Below are 21,726 nucleotides of genomic sequence, written 5' to 3'. Positions count from 1 at the left end.
TAGATTTTTTGAGCCAGATGGTTCGGTCTGACTCGCCGGCTTCGGTAGCTCGGGAGAGGCTTCCAGCGATGCTGGTGGAGGAGCGACAGAGCGCTGACCGACCGGTTTAGCGATCGGGGTTTTCGTCTGCCTTTTTCGGTGGTTGTCGTGGTCCAGCTTGCTTCGTCACGTTGACGTAGCTCTTTTGAACCAGAAGTTTCTTGTTTTGCACACAAGAAATGCCAGTGTGGGCCTGCTCTTTGCAGTGTTTGCAAGAGGAAATCTGCCCCTTGTAGACGATGTACGCCTGCTGGCCATCGATCGTGACCCACGAATCGATGTTTCGTTGTATAAGCATACGGCCCGACCATATGCCGAGCGGGATTCCACCGAACTCGAAACCATCACCCCAAGTCAGTTCGCGCAACGAGATCACTTCTCCGAACGCACTGAGGAGCTTAACTATCTTCTCTTCGGCAAATCGTGCACTTTCACTTTTACACTTCCATCTTCGATGGTTATACGCAGCTTGTGCTTCTTTCCCGCAATATCCACTTCATGTTTTTCATCGTGATCGTCCACGATTTTCTGTGCGAGCGTCAGGTCTTTGATCTTGACGAATGCACATTGTTCACCGCGATGGCACTGGAGTCTCATATGTCTTCTTTTTTCAGTCCTAGCACAGTGCGGCAAAAGTTATGCACCTTCTCGAATGACGGCTTCACTGGGAAGCGCAAATTCTCGCCTCATCGCGATACACTAAAAGCGCGCGACGTGGCTCGGACAGATGAAAAGTAAACCACCGTTATTAATCGCTTGACTTTCGAAGAGCGCAATAGAAAACACGTCTGCTCGCCTCAGAAGTTAAGCGGTATCTGCCAGGTACACCCGATTCTTTTTTTACACGGGGGATGCGTTCCGTGTAAAAGAAGTTTTCAGTTCAAAATTTGAAAATCCGTGTAAAAAAAGTTTTATGATTTCTCGACGAATCATGCAAAATAAAACAACTTTGCAAAAAAATTGTATGGGATTTTTTTACCCGGGCGTGTAAAAAAAATCCGTGTAAAAACAGAATCGAGTGTATCTGCATTTAATATAATTTTCTCGAGCATTTTCTCTTTTTTCGATGCTGATTTTATTTAGGAATCGGTAAAAAATTGTCTCGATTGGTATTTACTAAGTTTTCAACTCGGCCAAACAGACCACATAAAAGTCGGACATCCTTCCCACGAGATGTTTTCGAGAGCAATCACAATTTACAAACACAAAAGTGAGGTTACCCTAGAAACATTTATACCCTTTTATAGGATTTTTAATACCCTCTCAAGCGTACCACGTCTTTAGAAATCTGATGAATATTGATCCATGCTACAAATGCCATATCGCACCAAAATATAAAAAAACGTGGTCCTGAGCAAACGGAAACACTAAAATACCTTAACTTACATCTGTACATGGGCGATCTAATACCCCTCCCAAATCATTATAATGAGCCTTAAATGCGCCTCGAAACGCTTTCACAAAAGCCACTCGGTCAACCTGCCCCTTTGGCTAACCAGCTCCGATCTCCCCTGCGTTGTACAGTAGTTCCCCTCACATAGACATATTCCCATGACGTTATTCGCAGTTATTTAGCTAGAAATCAGCTCCATGCTCGTTGCAGTTATGGTTGTAGGTCCCCATTCAATGATTTCGATTTATAGACTTTATCAAAAATTTGAATAAATGCTGCATAATTGATAAGAAGATAATTGTCATATGAACGTGATCCACTCTCATACGGCAGCGAGCCAATTCATTTTTGGCGGCAGAGACGTGGCACGGTTGCGCACAGGTCTTCTTCATAGAAAGTTCCTCGTCCCGGCTTATTTTTGAACGAGTGATTTCAAAAAAATGTTACCAACTTTGTCTCTAATCTTCTATTCTATTTTTATATAGGCCGATAGATTTCTTGGTAAAATGATAGAGTATCCAATCATAGTTTAAACCAAATGGCAGGCATCAGATAAGCCGGTTAAACAAAGCTCATTTATTTCATTACAGAGACAGTTACAACTGCGAACTCTCGTTTATGTGGAAGCTTAGTTTTAGTTCATTATCTTTCTAAAATTATCTTGGTATCACATATTTATGCTTAGTTTCATTCAGAAAATTTAATAATTACATAATTTTGATTCGTACTATGATTTGAACTACTGGCAGTAGCTCCTAAATATAACATTAATTACATGCATGAATCGCTGAGGAAACCTATAGTAAAGCAAATTTGTTTTAATATTCATCTGCTCGCATTAGATTAGTAGCTCCAAACGTGTGGAAATTGCCTAAATTATCGATATGAAAATTGCGATTTTTTCATATTGGAAGTGTAAACAAAATGCGCTAGCTGGGCGCATGCAGCGCTCCTAGCGGACAGCAGTAGAACATGAAGTTCAAACCACGATACATTTTAGTTTAAACCATGAAAAGTTCCTACCTTGTATAAATGTTACTTCTTCTTCTTCTTCTTCTTACTGGCATTACATCCCCACACTGGGATAGAGCCGCCTCGCAGCTTAGTGTTCATTTTGCACTTTCACAGTTATTAACTGCGAGGTTTCTAAGCCATGTTACCATTTTTGCATTAAAATATCATGAGGCCAACACGATGATACTTTATGCTCAGGGAAGTCGAGACAATTTCCAATCCGAAAATTACTTAGACCGGCACTGGGAATCGAACCCAGCCACCCTCAGCATGGTCTTGCTTTGTAGCCGCGCGTCTTACCGCACGGCTAAGGTGGGCCCCTAAAATAAATGTTACTATTTTAACTATTTGAAACTTTTTTTTACATAGGGGAACTGCTCCTTGAATTCATACCATGTACCCAAATCAATACCATTCGAAAACAAAGAATTGGTGCGCAATTTGTTTCATTTCTCATTCTTGTGATTTTTTTCAGCAGTAAGCACGCCGGATAACAACAAAACACGACACAAATTGAGCCTAAATTGCCTGTTTTGCGAATGTTATTAATAATGGAGCAGACACCCTATGTTGTGAAAACTCATTTGTGAATATGAGCGTTATGTGGAAGCTATTGATTTGGAGAATGTATTGGAGGTTACCACTTTTGGGACTCGAACCCATGGCCCTGCAGTACGCTAGACTGGTGCTTTAACCAACTGAGCTACGAAGGACCTGAAACTGTTTTGCCTTTCTCGTATGGGAAGATCCATTAATTACGTAACGCTAAAATTGGACTTTTTCAACCCCCCCTCCCCCTATGTCACACTTTTTGTATGAAGCTTCCGAAAATTTTGTATGGATCGTCACACTTCCTTCAACCCCCCCTCCCCCCTCTAAGCGTTACGTAATTTGTGGATGTTCCCTATACAAAGTATACGTAAAGGCTATATGTTCGCTCCAAAAACGAACTTTTTGTAGGAGTCCCGGAGACCCATAGTGTTATATACCGATCGACTCAGCTCGACGAATTGAGGTGATGTCTGTGTGTATGTGTGTGCGCAAAATAATCTCACTCATTTTTCAGGCACTTAACCGATTTGCTCGCAACAAGTTGCATTCGACGCGGAATCTTGTCCCATTGTTTCGTATTGGAAATTGGCCCAATCGGACTATGGGCTTCGGAATTATGACCAAAATATATTTTTTTATAAGAAAAATTCTCACTCACTTTTTAGGCACTTACTCTTAGCTGATTTACTCGCAACAAGTTTCATTCGACGTAGAATCTTGCCCAATTGTTTCGTATTGAAAATTGGCACAATCGGACTATGGGTTTCGAAGTTCTGGCCAAAATTCATTTTTGCCTTTCTCGTATACAAAGCATACGTAAAGGCTATATGTTCGCTCCAAAATCGAACTTTTTATAGGAGTCCCGGAGACCCATAGTGTTATATACCGATCGACTCAGCTCAACGAATTGAGGTGATGTCTGTGTGTGCGTGTGTGAATGTGTGTGTGTATGTTTTTTTTTCTTCCTAAGCAATGGAGGGGGAATCTGCTCAACAGACATCCTGGGTTGTCCAGGAAGTGCGGGGTTAGGGGCCACCTCCAAACGAGGGAGGCAGGACTGCATCCCCGACCTGCTAAACCGTTTCCATTGCCGCCAAGCCCATCGTCCCTTCGGTACAACCAGAAAGTAATGCTTCAAAGGGGGGCCAGTGCATAACGCACCCTCGAGGTTAGCTGCGGGTCCTTGCAGCATCGAACATCGTGACTCGCTTTTTAGAAGAACACCATGGTATCGTGCCTGCGCATTGCCGGCTTTCCAGGTTGCCTTACCACGCCCTATGTCCTCGGAAGGTGGGAAGGGTCGACTTCACGCCTGCTTCCCTCTGCACGACTGGTATCAAGAATGATGATGCCGCGTGCACCCCAAATTGACCTCTCTGCGATAGGGCCTATTCGCCAGCACACAGAGGGACTTGCCGACGCGGTGCCTACGCCTGCCCCAGCCTTGACAAGGACCCCTGTCCGTCCTCGGGCTCGGAACCCACCCGGTTGTCCGACGCCGCGAAAGCGACGATACCACGTTGTTCTTCACGCGGCAACTTGTTTGATAAAAGGATCGAGTTCGACCACTGGGCAGTGTGTATATGTGTGTATGTGTGTGTATGTGTGTGCGCAAAATAATCTCACTCATTTTTCAGGCACTTATCCTTATCACTTTTTAGGTACTTACTCTTAGCTGATTTACTCGCAATAAGTTTTATTCGACGCAGAATCTTGTCCCATTGTTTCGTATTGAAAATTGGACAGAACGGTCTATGAACTTCGAAGTTATGGCCAAAATTCATTTTTTTTACATGAGATACACATACAAAATTCTCACTCATTTTTCAGGCACTTATCTTGAACGGATTTGCTCGCAACAAGTTGCATACGACGCAGAATCTTGTCCCATTGTTTCGTATTGAAAATTGGCGTAATCGAACTTTGGGATTCGAAGTTATGGCCAAAATACATTTTTTTACAAAAAAAATCTCACTCATTCTAGGCACCTACCCTCAGCCGATTTACTCACAACAAGTTGCAATCGACGCAGAATCCTGTCCCATTGTTTCGTATTGAAAATTGGCCGGATCGGACTATGGGCACAGAAGCTATGGCCAAAATTCTTTTTTTATACCAAAAGTGCATAGAAATTAGTCACTCGAAAAAAACGAGAAAGGCACCATCACCGCTAGGTGGATTAATCTGGGTTTTTTTTTTCAATTGTACGATGAAGTCAATCGACTACAGATAAAATGGCTTTATTTTGATATGTTAACTGTACTCCTATGTCATACAATACGTCCTTCACGAGTTTTTTTTGAAATTGTGCCACTGGTGAGGGGAATTTACCGCAAATTATCAGGACGTTTTTAAATCGCTCCATTTTACTACTTAAGCAATATGTACAAAAGTTTAAATAAACTCTATCACTTCCAGTCTATCTTAATATGCCATTCATACTGTTTTAGGTGCATTTCCTGCCAATGAGATGGTAATCTCGACTGATTTCAAAATAGTTCAAACCATGATACGCTTTCATTAGTTCAAACCTAAATCATGGTTATATATTCATGATATATTCAAAAAGTTATCGTTATCTTTTTAATCCTATTCACAGTTTTGTGTTTCGTTACTATTGCTTTTCTGTTATGTACATTTCTAAGAAAGTGTTAGAATTTGACCATCTACGGAAACATATAATGGTGCGAGTTCAATACAAATTCAATAGAATAAAAATGCAATATGAAAATCCATGTCAGGAATGTTATTCAACCTTGTCACGTCAGTCAAGATTAAAGAAGGATGATTGGTGTCAAAATGAAAGTATCAAATACCGTTATTTAATTGGTACGGGTAAACATTAATTATTGCTGATAATTGCTACATTAAAACAATCATTCTCCGGTCGCTTGTTCCTGAGTCTCATAATAAACTGCTTCGTAATAAATGAACTCACTTCATATTTTCCCCATCCAAGAGTATTCCATAAACATGAATAAAACATCAGTGACCGGTAGATGCATCACGGTAAGGCAGAACGAATTGATTAACTTACCTTCCGGTACGGCAGCCGAGGCTATGAGAAAATGAACACACGCGGCACCGGTTCCATGGCCGGCCAACGTTACGCTCCGAGGGTCGCCCCCGAAGCCTTCGATGTTTTCCTGGATCCAATGGAGTGCCGCAATGATGTCCATCAGACCGTAATTGGCCGGCGCTTTCGAGAACCGGTCAATATTGGCATTTAAAAACCCTGCGGCGGAATGAAAAATGAAACAGAATTAAACGATGGCATTTGACATTCGAACAATCACCGACGCTAATACACACCTAATATTCCTAATCGATAATTGATTGTAACTACTAAAATTTGCCCGAAACTGGCAAGTACGGATCCATCGTACGGGTTTCCACTGTTCCACTCGTACGATTCCCCGTGGACGAACACCATGACGGGATACTTTTGACTGCCGGAACTTTCCCGTGAACCAGCTGCGGGAAGAAAGGAAAGCAAATGAATGTCATTAAATTAATTCAACAATTTTCTGCAATTCGATATCGCTCTTTATCCTTTGGAATAACGCTTCTCTTTTGCCAGTTTTTTTTGTTCAGTCATGTGGAAAAGTAGGGGTTGTCAACGAGTTTTTTTTAGTGTAAATAGAAAACAAAAGGATGGTTGGGAAATTAAACCGTTTGTGGCTGATAATGACAGAAAATTGGTTTCCGGCGAAACTTATTATTAAACTGATACATGTAATGGTGGATGGGGTCTCCAGTAGCCTTGCGGGCAAAGGCGTAGGATTGCCAACCCGGAGATGGCGAGGGTTTTCGGGTGGGGAACATTCTCGACTCTCTGGGTATAGTGTATACTAGTTTACTGCCAAACAAGATACATACTTCAATTAATAACTGAGGAATTGTTTATAGAATACTTAGTTAACTTTTCTACACAATTTAGGCAAACTTTGTGTTATTTGGTAGTCTAAAAAGTCGCAAATGCATTGCCTGTGAGTAGTCATATGAAAATATTACTGAGAAAACGAAATAAAGCTTTTTTGAAAAGTCCTGAAAAAATGGATTTCAAAAAGTGCCTGGGCAGCCCCACCTTTGCCAGAGATGTTTCATAGCCCTTCATTATTATTTTTTCTATCCCATAATAAAAAGGTTACAAATCCTTATGTGCTTGACATCAAAAAACCAACATAAGTCCATTCAAGCAGGTGTGAATAACATTTTAATATTTTCCATATAATTTGGAAGCAACTGCTGCAGGCTCGCTGCGTCTGTGTCCAGTTGGTAATGGTATACCGTCCTGCCTACACTGGGGCGTTCTGACCAGTGAAACATATTTTCGAAATCCGTTACATTTTTGAAGATGGAAGCAATACTATGCACAAGTATATGATCCCCTCTTTCATATCGTGGGTATACTAAAATATTCTATGGGGGGATCTAGAACCCCGATAGAACATTTTAAAAATGCGCCTACATGAAAGAGGAAAACCTATACTTTCGTGTAGACAGTGTTTTAGAACTACTGATTTTTTTGAAAATAAGGCATCTAAGTGCCGCGCTTGTGGAATACTTGTGACATTCTTCTGTCTGTCTAGATCGCGTCACTTAGAAAGGTTTTTCGTTCTTAAAAGAACGTGTGACGAAATCAATGGCGATTGGGAATCGCTGGTGGACGGAGTAGAAATCAACATAAGCCGCATAATGGCTGTTTTCGAAAACTGGAACCTAAGCACGGTCAAGCATGAGTGACCGACACGAGTCGAGTGCACGGACAAAATGTATTCAGGAAGCTCCAATACGATCCGAAGTGCATCCTCCGGAGAAGACTGCAATCTGTTTGTGAGCACGTTTTTCTAAGTCGCATGGCACCGCACACGTTCCCATTCCCGCTAGAGCTATGCTTTGCGGAAAAGGATACCGCTTTAATGTAGTTTTGTTTGCTGCAATGCGCTTCGCTATTATTGCTCGGGAGCAATTGGAAAAGTTGGGAAATATTTGATCAATAGCGATTTAATTTAAAGTTTCATTCCGCCCTTTGTCGGATGCCGGATCTTGTTGCCCAACGAAGGAACCGGGCGGGTAAAAAGACAGCAAAGTAATCGAGTTTTCCGTATTGTATGTTTATTGCATTAGCGAGGGGCGCGTTTGGCAGTCGAGTTTGGAAGAATAATAAAAGTGAAACTTTTTGTTCTTCTATTTTTTAGCTCTGCCGCATCTGGGTCATGGTGGGATAGAAGCTTTCTTGACAAACGTAACGTACGACGTTTGCTTAATGGATGTGACGACAAAAGTACACCAACAGTGTTAATGGCGAATAAAGTTTTCTTCGAAGCGCTAAATTTGAGCATGCTTTATTAACGGCACTCTGTCTTGGGTGGTGAAGATAAAATCATCGCATTTTTCGTGACCAGCGGAATGGAAGATTATTTCCTGGTATCTTGTGTCAGGTTAGACGATTTCAGCTTTATTCTTGACGATCAAATTATATAGAATGTCTTTGTTCCTATTATCAAGCTCTAGCGCCCACATTCTATCTACTTTACTTATTCATAAATCAAAGAACTTGAGTGATGCTTTATTCGCATCCTAACAAAAAGAATAATACCAATTGTTTAATCTTCCATGCTATTATTCACTTCCTGTGGGACGAGCATTCACAAATTCATATCTACGACGACTAATCGTGAACATTCCGCAAAAAATTTGGACTTTTCAATTGAAATAGGATCATGGGAACAGATTCCGCTTATTTTATAGCGTTAAATCATTGTAGTCCTTCTTCTTATTTTTCTTATTGGCATTACATCCCCATACTGGGACAGAGCCGCCTCGCAGCTTAGTGTTCATTAAGCACTTCCACAGTTATTAACTGCGAGGATTCTAAGCCAAGTTACCATTTTTGCATTCGTATATCATGAGGCTAACACGATGATACTTTATGCCCAGGGAAGTCGAGACAATTTCCAATCCGAAAATTGCCTAGACCGGCACCGGGAATCGAACCCAGCCACCCTCAGCATGGTTTTGCTTTGTAGCCGCGCGTCTTACCGCACGGCTAAGGATTGCCCCTCATTGTAGTCCATGTTAGTTAAATATGACGGAGCACTCAAAAGTCATTCTCATCAAAATCCATGACAGATTTTCTGGCCGGGCTGAGAATAGTAAGCATATGCGGTATTTCGAAAAATTTCGTTTCAGGTGATTCGTAACGAAATTCCGCGGAATTTCTCGGAATTTGAGCATGGCGAAATCTGATTTCTTGATTTCGTTTCGTTTCGTAAAATTACAAAAATTTCGCTACAAAAAACTAGCTTCTAACGAAATTTAACGGAATTTCGAAACAAATTTGGCTGCACCGCTGAACAAAATCATAAAATAACAGCTTTATGATTTTACGTTTTTATACAGCTTTTTCTATTAACGCTTACTACATAAACCCATTACGAGTAGACAAATACGTGTTCTATAGTTTTCTTCCATGAACCGTCTTCGGTGTTTTGTTAGAAATATCTAATAGAGAACGAAAAGTATCTTCAACTATTCTACCCTATGTTTTAGAAAAGTGATCCGACTCAATATTTAAAACGTTAGGCTTAGAGTGTAAGTTAATTAGATATGAATCAGATCAGATAACTTTGTTAAAGCGGCAAAGTAGTGGCGTGGATTCCTAGGCCCTTGTGAAGTTTTTGTGCGCCTCTTTCTTATTAAAGGCCAATTTCTTCACCTCCGCTTACGCCTCAAACCAGGTTTACCCTAAGGAAATCATAATGCAACATTTGACGTTCAAGCGACAACTAGAATCTTACCTAAAAGTAAGAATAAAAAGTTCAGAGGATTGAAGGTACTTCACACAACAGTCAATATTCGAAAAATCATAGAAATGTACATACTGCCCCCAAGATTGAAATTTAAACTCTGTGATATTTGTTGACTATTTGTACAATATGAGTGCAGAATCGATCGTGTTGCTGCTGGTCACGGGACGACAGCTAGTCTAGGAAACGTGAATTGAAAGAAATCTGCCTCGCGATCAGAAATTTTTTTAATCGGTGTGCGATCAATTGTGTTGATGCTGGTCATGCTGGCTAGTGCGGGAGAATACGAGATAAAAAAAATAATGTCTGCATCGAAGAGCATATAATTATGTAGTGCAGAATCGATCGTGTTGTAGAAGCTTATTAAACGTAGGGTAACCGTACCCTTAGTGGAGGTAGCACCAATAGTGGAGGTAGTGGGGTTTTAATGAGATTTATCATATTTATACAGTTTACGATGGTTTCAGTTGATGCGTCGTGCTTTAAATATCCTGTTAAATGCAACTTATCTTAAGATTTCGCTTGAAAAACTATTGAAAATAATGATTTTCCTTAACAAAATTGACTCCCTTGCACCTATAGTGGTGCAACTGTACCAATAGTGGCGAGTCTCATAAGAAACCAATGGATAGCACCACTATAGGAACCAAAATTAATTTTTACCGCCACTAAAGGAACAGTGTACCCATAGTGGTGCAAGCAATATTTGGTAATTTTTTATGTTAAATGACATCTATTTCATTTTTGTTAGCAAATTTACTAGTTTATCTATTGACTAAGACATTAAAGCAGTAAATTTCCCATAACTATCAATTTTAAAAAATTATTCTCTTTTGTGGATCTACTAATACCTCCACTATTGGTACCGTTACCCTAGCACATTGATTGTCGGATTGATTTAAAACACGGTTTTCGTCTTCGGGTTTTCAAAATAACTTTGTTTAGTCGCTTATCAAGGTGACTTCACAATAATTACCTTTTCAACTAACCAACTATTCCTTTCCCGTGGCGCTCACGGATATGCAGAGCATTCCTCCGTCTCTTATAACAATGAGTGTCAGCCCTAGCAGCTCAATTTGGACCGATTTGGTAATGCAGGAACTCAAATGTGATCAAATTCGGTTGTATATAAGTCCGAGTGTATGTCACAGAAGTTGTTGTGCCTCATGAGTCATGTGTGTTGCTCGGGAAACTAATCTTCCTCTCCTTATCCTAAATAAAAGGACGGGCCAACTTCGTTGTTGGTCATAAATTGGAAACTCCGAAGCAAGTACAATGAGATTTTTTTTTGTCTCAAGACGATTATTCAATTGGTAAGCTGTGCATATTCGCTGTTTCTCGGACAATCTTGATTAGCAACTACGACGTGTACGATTAACCAAGCTAAGCTAAACTATTTTTTACTATTTGTACAATATGTAAGGAACATTGCGGAGTCGTAGGCTTTTTGCATGCCTCATATGCATACACACGACATTTATTACATTTATTCTCCGATTAGTTCTCGAGTTATGCAGAAATGTATGCTTCATTTGTATGGGAGCCCCTCTTTCCAGAAGAGGGAGGGGTTTTGAACAACCACAGAAACATATTTTTCCTTCCAAAACCTTCATTTGGTTCCATTTGCTTGATTGGTTTTTTGGTTTTGATTGGAAATTGGTTTTTCATTTGTATGGGAGCCCTTCTTTCCAATGGAGGGAGGGGTCTCGAACCATCTTAAGAACCTTCCCCGCCCCAAAAACCTCTGCATGCAAATTTTCACGCCGATCCATTAAGTATTTTCCGAGTCTATAAGGTTCAACCAGACAGAAATTACTTTATATATATCTTCTATATAATAAAAATTAAATGGTCTGTGTTCGTAGACGCATAACTCAAAAACGGCTGGGTGGATTTTCTTCATTCCTTCAGCAAATATGTTCGTAATCCTTTCCGACGGGTTTATATGATATTTTCTCATACTAAAATCAAGGGTAAAGTTGACTAAACTATGAAAAGCTAGAATAAGGAATCGTATGGGCATTTTGCATGCGTAGTTCAGAACGCACTTTCTCGCCTACTATGCAGGACAACGTCTGCTGGGTCGATATATATATATATATATATATATATATATATTATATATATATATATTATATATATATATATATATATATATATATATATATATATATATATATATATATATATATATATATATATATATATATATATATATATATATATATATATATATATATATATATATATATATATATATATATATATATATATATATATATTATATATATATATATATATATATATATATATATATATATTATATATATATATAGATATATATATTTTTGTTTTGTTTGTTATTTATATGTAATAAAGTGATCGGCCGACTTGGACCTCAAACTTTGATTTTAAATGATTTCAATGTTAATGAACAATTTTTTACTTTTCAATCTTAATTTATCATGAACGAACTTTGATTTTAAATGCTTTCAATGTTAATGAACAATTTTTGCCTTTCTCGTACACTAAGTGTACGTAAAGGCTATAATATTGCTCCAAAAACAAAATTTTGATAGGAGGCCCGGAGGGCCGATTTTTATATACCGATCGACTCAGCTCGACTAATCGAGGTGATGTCTGTATGTGTGTATGTATGTATGTGTGTGTGTGTATGTGTGTATGTGTACAAATTTTGTAGACACACTTTTTTGATCTTCCCATTGTCCGATTTGCTCGCAATAAGTTGCAGTCGACGCGGAATTCAGTCCCATTGTTTGCTATTGAAAATTAGATCAATAGCTCATTGCAATCTGGAGTTATGGCCAAAAAACTGTTTTTGCGTATAAAAAAATAGCAAAATGTTCTATGCTGAATTCACCTAGATTCGAACCACTGACCTCTGGGGTGGAAAGCGCTTGCCATACCACAAAACCATCGGGACACACATGGTATGAGTAAATATAAGTCGTACAGTATTCATCAAATTGGTATATGTTCATTTCTTTTCAAAGCCACAGAGTTCACTCTGCTAGGGTAACGGTACCAATATTGGAAGTATTATTGAATCAATGAAAGAAAATATATATTTGATAATTAAAAAATGATAGTTTTAATGCATTAAATAATAGACAAACTTTGAATTTGCTAAAAATGAAATTGGATTTATTTCGTCTTGATAATCAATCTAATTTTCTTGGAGGTAAAACGAGCTCCACTATACTGCCGTCGCAAGCATAGTCGTCCAATATTGATTTTGCATGGAAGAAAATATGGAACAGTTACGCTTGCGGCGGCAGTATATAGGTAGGAAAGCCAATTTGTTTGGGAAATTATTGTTTTCAATTAGTGTTCATAATGGCATAATTACAACGTGTCGCTTCAAGTAAAGCAAACGTTAAGTAATGCAATGATGAACAATATTATTAAGAACCCATTGTCTCCACTGAGGCCATGATCGCCCTATAAGTGTTTATTTGGGTAACCTTTAACGAAGAGAAATATGTTCAATAATTAATAACGTTTCTCTTTACTAAACGTAATCAGGCCCATTTTTTCTATTATTTTGCTATCATGCGCTCGCATACCCTATATACGAGTGAACTTCTCACGTGGCATCTTTTTTGTGGCGTTCAATCAGCGTATGGGAGCGCAGCTGATGTACGTGAGGACGCTTTGCAAGCACATTTCGGCGGGAGCGAACGGCACTGCATTCGCTTCAGTCGCTTGCCGTCGGATGAATATCGCAGAAAGAAGCATTGGCCCTGACGAAAGCGGGTAAACAAAATGGGGGCCGGATGATGCCTTTTTATTTCACCATGCAAGGGATATAGGGCGTAAATTTTAAAATGATTGTTAAAACGTTAAAACACATTTTAGCCCAAAATAGTTGGATTTTTCGGGTTCAAAATTTAATTTAATTTTAGATTGGCAACACGAAAGTCTAATTATTTCGACATATAGGTGAAGACTTCGGCTATCTGGTGGTGGTGTTGGATTGCGTGGGAGTGCTCTCGCCTCTCAGATTTGACGAATCGATATTTTAATCTTTGTTTACAAACGCAGAGAAGTCGTTTTAAAAATTTGGTATTGAGTTATAGAAAATAAAAATTATTTAAAGTTCATTGGTATTATACTAGAAAATATGTTTTTGAAAAAAAAATTAGAGTCTAACGAGCGTCGAACGCAGACTCTCTGAGTGAGAGCCTAGAACTTTACCCCTCAGCTGTCTTTACTCCTTGAAAGAGTGGTGATCGAAGTATAACAGGTTATACGCAATTTGCACTGATCATCGGCTGCTTGTGCATTCGTGCGGCAATGCACCGGGTGCTGTGTTTAGGTTCCGTGGCATATTTAAATCATCTGACGTTGAAAAACATATACGATTGAGTCTACGTCATGTGCTTTTGTGTCAATTCATTTAGATAAGTCACCTAATATTCATAGTGTTTTGGTGTGCAGGGAAGTAGCTTCAATTTCAATATTATTGAATCCACTGTAACGCATTCTTCCTTGCGTTGTAGCAAATAATCCATATTGGCACAGTATATGTAAAACATGGCTGGTCTAACAATTAGTTTGTAAATAAAACTATTTATTTTAGTAAATGGTTTTGATTTTCTATAAATATTAATTTACTATTAATCCTACCTTTTCGTTTGCATACCTTCTGTGTGGTTTTTGATAGTTAATTAATTCATGCTATAGTCCTAAATCTTGGACTCGCTAGACCAATTAATTGGATAGTGACAACATATCTGTTTGCAGATTTCAAATAGCACTCGGATTATGTGGGAGAAGCTGAGTTTCGGAAGGATTCGGAGAAAATTTTCCATTCTTGCATGTCAATGAAAATGTATCCAAACTTTTCTACAATCCAAGGATGTTTTGGATCATGTAGTAATCTAAGTTCGATCATTTAGTTTGTCGATGACTCATTCCGGAGGTTAAATTTCAAAACGTTTTTATGGTGGACTTCTGATGCGAATATTTTTTGACAGGTTTGCCCTACAGCTTGTTGTTTTAATTTAACTAATAACAGAGATAAAGCACTTGTTTGTAATAACTTATACTAAATGATAACAACATTATTTTTTATTAGTTATTATTTGTCAGTATAAGGAAACAAAATGAGGGCTGGATAATGCTTTTTTATTTCACCCGGAAAGGGATATAGGGCGTCAATTTTAAAATGATTATTAAAACGTTAAAACACATTTTAGCCGAAAATAGTTTGATTTTTTGGGTTCGAAATTTAATTTTCTTTTAGATTGGCAACATGAAAGTCTGATTATTTTGATTGAAATACTTATGTAGACTACATATCTACTTACAAGGATGTTTTCGATCATTTAGTAATCTGCGTTCGATCATTTAGTAGTTTGTCAATAACACATTCCAGAGGCTAAATTTCAAAATGTGTAGCATGGTGGACTTCTAATTCAAAGGTTTATCTACAACTCTGCCTAAAAGTTCGATGTTTGAATTTTACAGGTAATAGAGCTATAGAGCGTATACTGAATGATTGGAATTTTGTTATCATTTAGTATAAGTTACTGCAACTAGCACTGTAACTCCTTCAATGGTGGAATTTAAACATCGATCTATTAGGCAGATATATAGAAAAACCTTCGCACTAGAAGTCCACCATACAACACATTTTGGAATTCAGCCTCTGGAATGAGTTATAGACAAACTACTAAATGATCTAACGCAGATTACTAGATGATCGATTACATCCTTGTGTTGTGTGTAGATAAAAAGTCTAACATATAGGTAAATACTTCGGCTACCTGTTGGTGGTGTAGGATTGCGTGGGAGTGCTCTCGCCTCTCAGATTTGACGAATCGATGTTTTAATCTTTGTTTACAAACGCAGAGAAGTCGTTTTAAAAATTTGGTATTGAGTTATAGAAAATAAAAATTGTTTAAAGTTCATTGGTATTACTAGAAAATATGTTTTTGAAAAAAATTTAGGTCTGAACGAGCGTCGAACGCAGACTCTCTGAGTGAGAGCCTAGAACTTTACCTCTCAGCTATCTTTACTCCTTGAAAGAGTGGTGATCGAAGTATAACACGTTATACGCAATTTGCACTGATCATCGGGAGCTTGTCCATTCGTGCAGCAACGCACCGGGTACTGTGTTTAGGTTCCGTGGCATATTTAAATCATCTGACGTTGAAAAACATATACGATTGAGTTTACGTCATGTGCTATTGTGTCAATTCATTCAGATATGTCACCTAATATTCATAATGTTTTGGTGTGCAGGGAAGCAACTTCAGAATCAATTTCAACATTTGATTTGAATCCACTGTAATGTACTCTTTTTGGCGTCGCAGCAAATAATCCATATTGGCACAGTATATGTAAAACATGGCTGGCCTAACAATTAGTTTGTAAATAAAACAATTTATTTTAGTAAATGGTTTTGATTTTCTATAAATATGAACTTACTATATTTGTACCTATTCGCTTGCATACCTTCTGTGTTTTTGATAGTTAATTAATTCACGCTATACATAAGTCCTAAATCTTGGACTTCATTAGACCAAATAATTGGAACCCCATTCATAGCGACAACATATCTGTGTGAAGATTTAAAATAGCACTCGGATTATGTGGGAGAAGCCGACTTTCGGAGAAAATTTTTCTTTTTGGCAAGTCAATGGAAAATGTATCCAAACTTTTCTACAATCCAAGCATGTTTTGGATCATGTAGTAATCTAAGTTTGATCATTTAGTTTGTCGATGACTCATACCATACCATTTTATTTAAATTTTAAAACGTGTTTATGGTGGACTTCTGATGCGAATATTTTTCGACATTTAACCTCTGGAATGAGTTATTGACAAACTACTAAATTATCGAACCTATATTACTAAATGATCGAAAACATCCTTGCTATAATCCATAACGAATTACACTAACGCAAACAACAATTTTTGATTCCATGATAGAATAATATCAGGTATGCAATCAGTATGATATAAAGTATTACACATTATAGGCCCAAGTATGCTGATTTAGGTAACACCAGCTCTGTTACGAGTAATCTATCAGATTTTGTACAGGGATAGTTTACCTGTACAGAGTGATCTGATAAATAATTTTAGAACAGTTCAGTATAATATACACAAAAGCAAATTAAAATTAATCAATTTTAATCAAACCTCCGGTTAATCACTCCGAAATGCTCTCCATATGAAGAAAAGCAACCCTAGTAGAATTCTCTTCAGATTTTATTAAGTCGGATCAAATTCGTAAATCTTAGTTAAAAAGTGATTAAATTCAATCACAAAAACGGAACTGCTCATCAGCAAAAATGAATTCCTATCTATATGATGAAGAATCATACTATTCCAGAAGGTGCCAGAAGCCTAAGCTGGATTCTGACTTCAAAACAGGAAACACTCGAAAGTTTGTCAATTGAACAAAATTATGGATCATATTACCGAAGTTATAGATCATAATCACGATAAAAATTTGCAAAATTGTATTTTTTTATTAAATGTAGTTTTCTATGGATAATTTTGCAAACATTTATGGATCATTTGTCATACGTTCATGGAAAAATAGCAAGGAATGATATTGTTTTTCTTGATCATGTTTGAAGGTACATACTTATTTTCCAATTATTATTTGATATATTTTTTTAGCTTAGTTATGGATCTTAAAATTATTCTTTATGGATAAGCCTGAGCTATTTTTTGGATTTAAAGTAGCGTTTTATTGAACATTCAGATGTTATTTATGGATCGTTTTTGTGCATTTAACGGTACAAAGTAAGGGCTGTCATAAACAAATGTGAAAAATAAGCCCTATTTAGTGTTAAATATATTAGACTTTTCTAATATGTTCGTCAACCCTTTTGAACGAGCGAGAAAGGCATCATCACCGCTAGGTGGATTAATCAGGGTTTTTTACTTTTCAATTTTAATTTATCATGACGGCCCTTAAGAGTGTGTTTTGATTCCGCCGCGCCGTACGCCTACCACGAAGATAGTCTCGCAATCAAAAGTGATGAAGATTTCCGTTTTACTTCTTCGCATAATTGATTGCATGTCATTATAGACGCTAGACGCATTGGTTAAAAACATGATGGCGTTTCAAATAATCAAATATGAGGAACTTTGGTAACATAAATGTTTCGATAACATTTATAACACATTTATTACATAGGATTAATAAAAATCTTCGCATGGCAACTACCGCTTGACGATGACGTGATGATGTGTCAAGTAGCAATGAAGACACCACAGCTCATCGCTACTGATTCGGAAACTGCCGATCAGTGCTACGATATTATCGTCCTCATTGAGACTTGGCTGAATAATGAGACGCTTTCCAGACAGATATTCGATGTTGCTTACGAGAGTTTTCGATGTGATCGAAATTCTAACAACAGTCGTAACCATAGGAGGCGGTGTACTGGTTGCCGTTAATTCTAGTCTCAAATCAAAAACTGTTGTAAACTCTTCGTGGGACTGCCTCGAAAGGTTTGGACAACGATCGAACTTAGTGACCGGAAACTGTTATTGTGTGCGCTGTATATCCCACCCGAAAGAGTCCGGGATACAGCATATGTTGAAGCTTTGCAAAATCGGATTTGGATTGGATTTGGATTGGATTCGGATTGGATTTGGATTGGATTTGGATTGGAATTGGATTGAATTTGGATTGGATTTTGATTGGAATCTGATTGGATTTTGATTGGATTTGGATTGAGTTTGGATTGGATTTGGACTGGATTTGGATTGAATTTGGATTAAATTTGGATTGGATTTGGATTGAATTTGGATTGGATTTGGATTGGATTTGGATTGAATTTTAATTGAATTTGGATTGAATTTGGATTGGATTTGGATTGGATTTGGATTGGATTTGGATTGGATTTGGATTGGATTTGGATTGGATTTGGATTGGATTTGGATTGGATTTGGATTGGTTTGGATTGGTTTGGATTGGTTTGGATTGGTTTGGATTGGTTTGGATTGGTTGGATTGGTTGGATTGGTTTGGATTGGTTTGGATTGGTTGGATTGGTTTGGATTGGTTTGGATTGGATTTGGATTGGATTTGGATTGGATTTGTATTGGATTTGGATTGGATTTGGATTGGATTGGATTTGGATTGGATTTGGATTGGATTTGGATTGGATTTGGATTGGATTTGGATGGGATTTGGATTGGATTTGGATTGGATTTGGATTGGATTTGGATTGGATTTGGATTGGATTTGAATTGGATTTGCATTAGATTTGGATGCGATTTGGATGGGATTTGGATTAAATTTGGATTGGATTTGGATTTGGATTTTATTTGGATTGGATTTGGATTTGATTTGGATTGGATTTTATTGAATTTGGACTTGATTTGGATTAGCATAGATTTTCTTATCTTTATTAGGTTGTATTTAAATCTTATTACTCGATCAAGATGTTGCGATGTTCGGCAGACTCGAGTAGCTGACTGAAAATTGCCTTTCCGGATAGGAGAGGAGGCTGATGGTACGATACCTTTTTGTAGAGGCAGAATCCTTTCCAGGCTTCCGGGTGGGGATGACTTCCGCTGACTTCCAAGACGATGGAATTAGCTTAGCCGGAGACACTGATTAAAGAGAAGCGAAAGGTGCTCGAAAACGGAACACTCGTATGCTTGAGTTCGAAATTCAGGATGTAATTGAAATCTGGAGCCTCCATGTTTTTATATGATTTGATATAAGCCGTCAATTCGCAAGCTGAGATCTCCAACTCCTCCGAGAAGTCGTTGGGACTAAGCCAAATCTGACGATGCCATTTCACAACAATGTGAAAAGTTTTGATCTGTTCTCGTTCGTTATGATCTAGGGTAGAAGGCTCAAATCTTAGCCTATTATGCTGTGGTTGATCACATTTATCGATTTAAATATTCATATATTGATGATCTTATCGAAATTATGCCACCAAACGGGCTTTCTTACTTTTGGTTATTACGCTAAGGATTCAAAAACATCAAAAATGGTTCAAAATCTATTATTTAATCAATTAAAATGGATTTTATGTTCGGCCAATTTTCCTAAATTCGTCTCTGGTGTAGGATGTTTTCTCCGCCCATGAAATGTTGGTGCATTATTTACTGTAAATCGTTTGTATGAGTCGTAAGGTAGGAAATTATAATAAGCTGCTTCAAGTAAAAATCGTCAGCCGAATTTTGGCAACGAGTGTTCTAATATAGCTCTAAAAAGTTTTGGGTAATTGTGTCACTATACTAATGAAAATAGTGAACTTAACATGAATGCTAAAATAGTGTGATTGTTATCCGGTCATATAATGTGCGGAGTCCATTCCAAAAACTACTTTATTGGGCAAAAGAAAAATCTCTTGCACTGCCTGCCTACTTAAGTGGTTGCTAACAAACCGATTCAAAGCAATTTTTCACGCAGATTAATTGTGTTTATCAATTGAAGAAGTGCATGAATCTTGCGTATTATAAATAAAGTGGACTTGATACACCTTTTCAAAGAAACATTGATAAATATCTTTCTTCAAAACGATGTATTATGAGCCAACGTTGCATCCAGGCCTAACATTACATCCCGTTACCCTGCATTTTTTTTATTCAATAAACGCACAATATGTTTGAATGAGAGCTTTAAGTATGCAAAAGATTTCAATTGAAAGTTCCGGTTCCTGATCCCTGGTTCTGGAAGTTCCAACCTAAAAACCGAAATAGAGCGCATCAACCCCAACGACACCCCTATAGCACAATCAAGGCTATAAATTTTCAAGTTTGAACTTCACTTTCAACAGAGAGCATTTCAAATAATAAAATAATGGTAAGAGTGCCTTCTAAAATGGAAATGGCTTCCTGAAGACTGGCTATTATCGGTATGTTTTTCTCTCCCTCCTGTTCTGCTCCATACACTACTCTCGGAAGCGAACAATGAACATAATTCTGCTACACAAAACCCGCACAATGGCCATCTCCACCCGCTAATAATCGCTTCCACCGTATCAAAACCTCAAGAGTGAAATATTCATGGCACACAACACACTCCGATACAAATTGCCATTCCGATGCTTCGGGAAAATACGCGCGCCATGGCGTGGAAAAGTATTTCGCCAATTCGACTCTCAGGATTTTTTTTTATTCCGTTGCTGGCTAAACATGTGGATCTTTTCTTCCGTGGCTACGTGTTTCCACTTCCCCATATTTTTAAAAGCGTAGCCTCCGGGTGTTTTTATGCGGAAGGGAGCAGTAGGGATTATCAAAACTTCTTGGGATGGACTTGTGAAAATTAACAATTGTTATTCCAAGAAATTTTCGGAAAGATATCGTAACTTTCTTATAGTTATTTGAATCACAGCTCACAAAGCTCCTTGAAGTTTTAACGAATTCCGGATATCCTGAGAATCCCTAATCGAAGCCACCTGAAAACTCACAATTACTGGAGGTGATATGAGGAACAGCACAAAACAAACATCGCACCGAAAGTCGAAACTTCACTTTCAGCATAAAATATTGAGCCATTTCGTTGGCCATAAAAAAAAGAGTCCGAGGAAAGTCCTGGTGGCTGCCGCAGAAATCCCAGGTCCGGTGGAAGTGGGCAGAAGGGTGCTTGCTGAAGCGAAATTGATACGAGTTCCACTGGAAACGGGAACAGGAAAAAAAATCATCTTGCACAGTGCACATAAATTTCAATTTCATACTTATGACCTCCTCCTACTGCTATTGCATTTGGTAAAAAAATAAAATAAAACAAAACGGGTCCACACCGGAGGAAAAATGGCATCCACTTATGGAGATTGGTAGCAAATTACAGCGGGACAGGTGAAGTGTAAGCGATTCGCGCTGGGAAAATACGGATGCTGGTGCCGAAAACACCCTTACCCATGACAGGTGTGAACGATAAAAAATTTAACAACGCCTTGAAAGC

General features: G+C 38.0%; 1 protein-coding gene across 2 annotated transcripts in view; it reads right to left on the bottom strand.

Moving 5' to 3' along the window:
• LOC134226648 (neuroligin-4, Y-linked) overlaps positions 1 to 21,726 on the bottom strand; it is a 322,634-nt gene that overhangs the window by 160,795 nt on the left and 140,113 nt on the right. For both annotated transcript variants that reach the window (XM_062707545.1, XM_062707546.1), the window contains exons 3-4: positions 6,311 to 6,472; positions 6,036 to 6,233 (exon numbers count right to left, since the gene is read on the bottom strand). In XM_062707545.1, the coding sequence (XP_062563529.1) occupies positions 6,036 to 6,233; positions 6,311 to 6,472 (360 nt within the window). The remainder of the gene's footprint in view (positions 1 to 6,035; positions 6,234 to 6,310; positions 6,473 to 21,726) is intronic.

The sequence above is a fragment of the Armigeres subalbatus genome, chromosome 3 (genome assembly GCF_024139115.2).
Source record: "Armigeres subalbatus isolate Guangzhou_Male chromosome 3, GZ_Asu_2, whole genome shotgun sequence".
Classification (NCBI taxonomy): domain Eukaryota; kingdom Metazoa; phylum Arthropoda; class Insecta; order Diptera; family Culicidae; genus Armigeres; species Armigeres subalbatus.
Note: the sequence above shows the minus strand (reverse complement) of the source record. Positions and strands in the feature narration are given on the sequence as shown.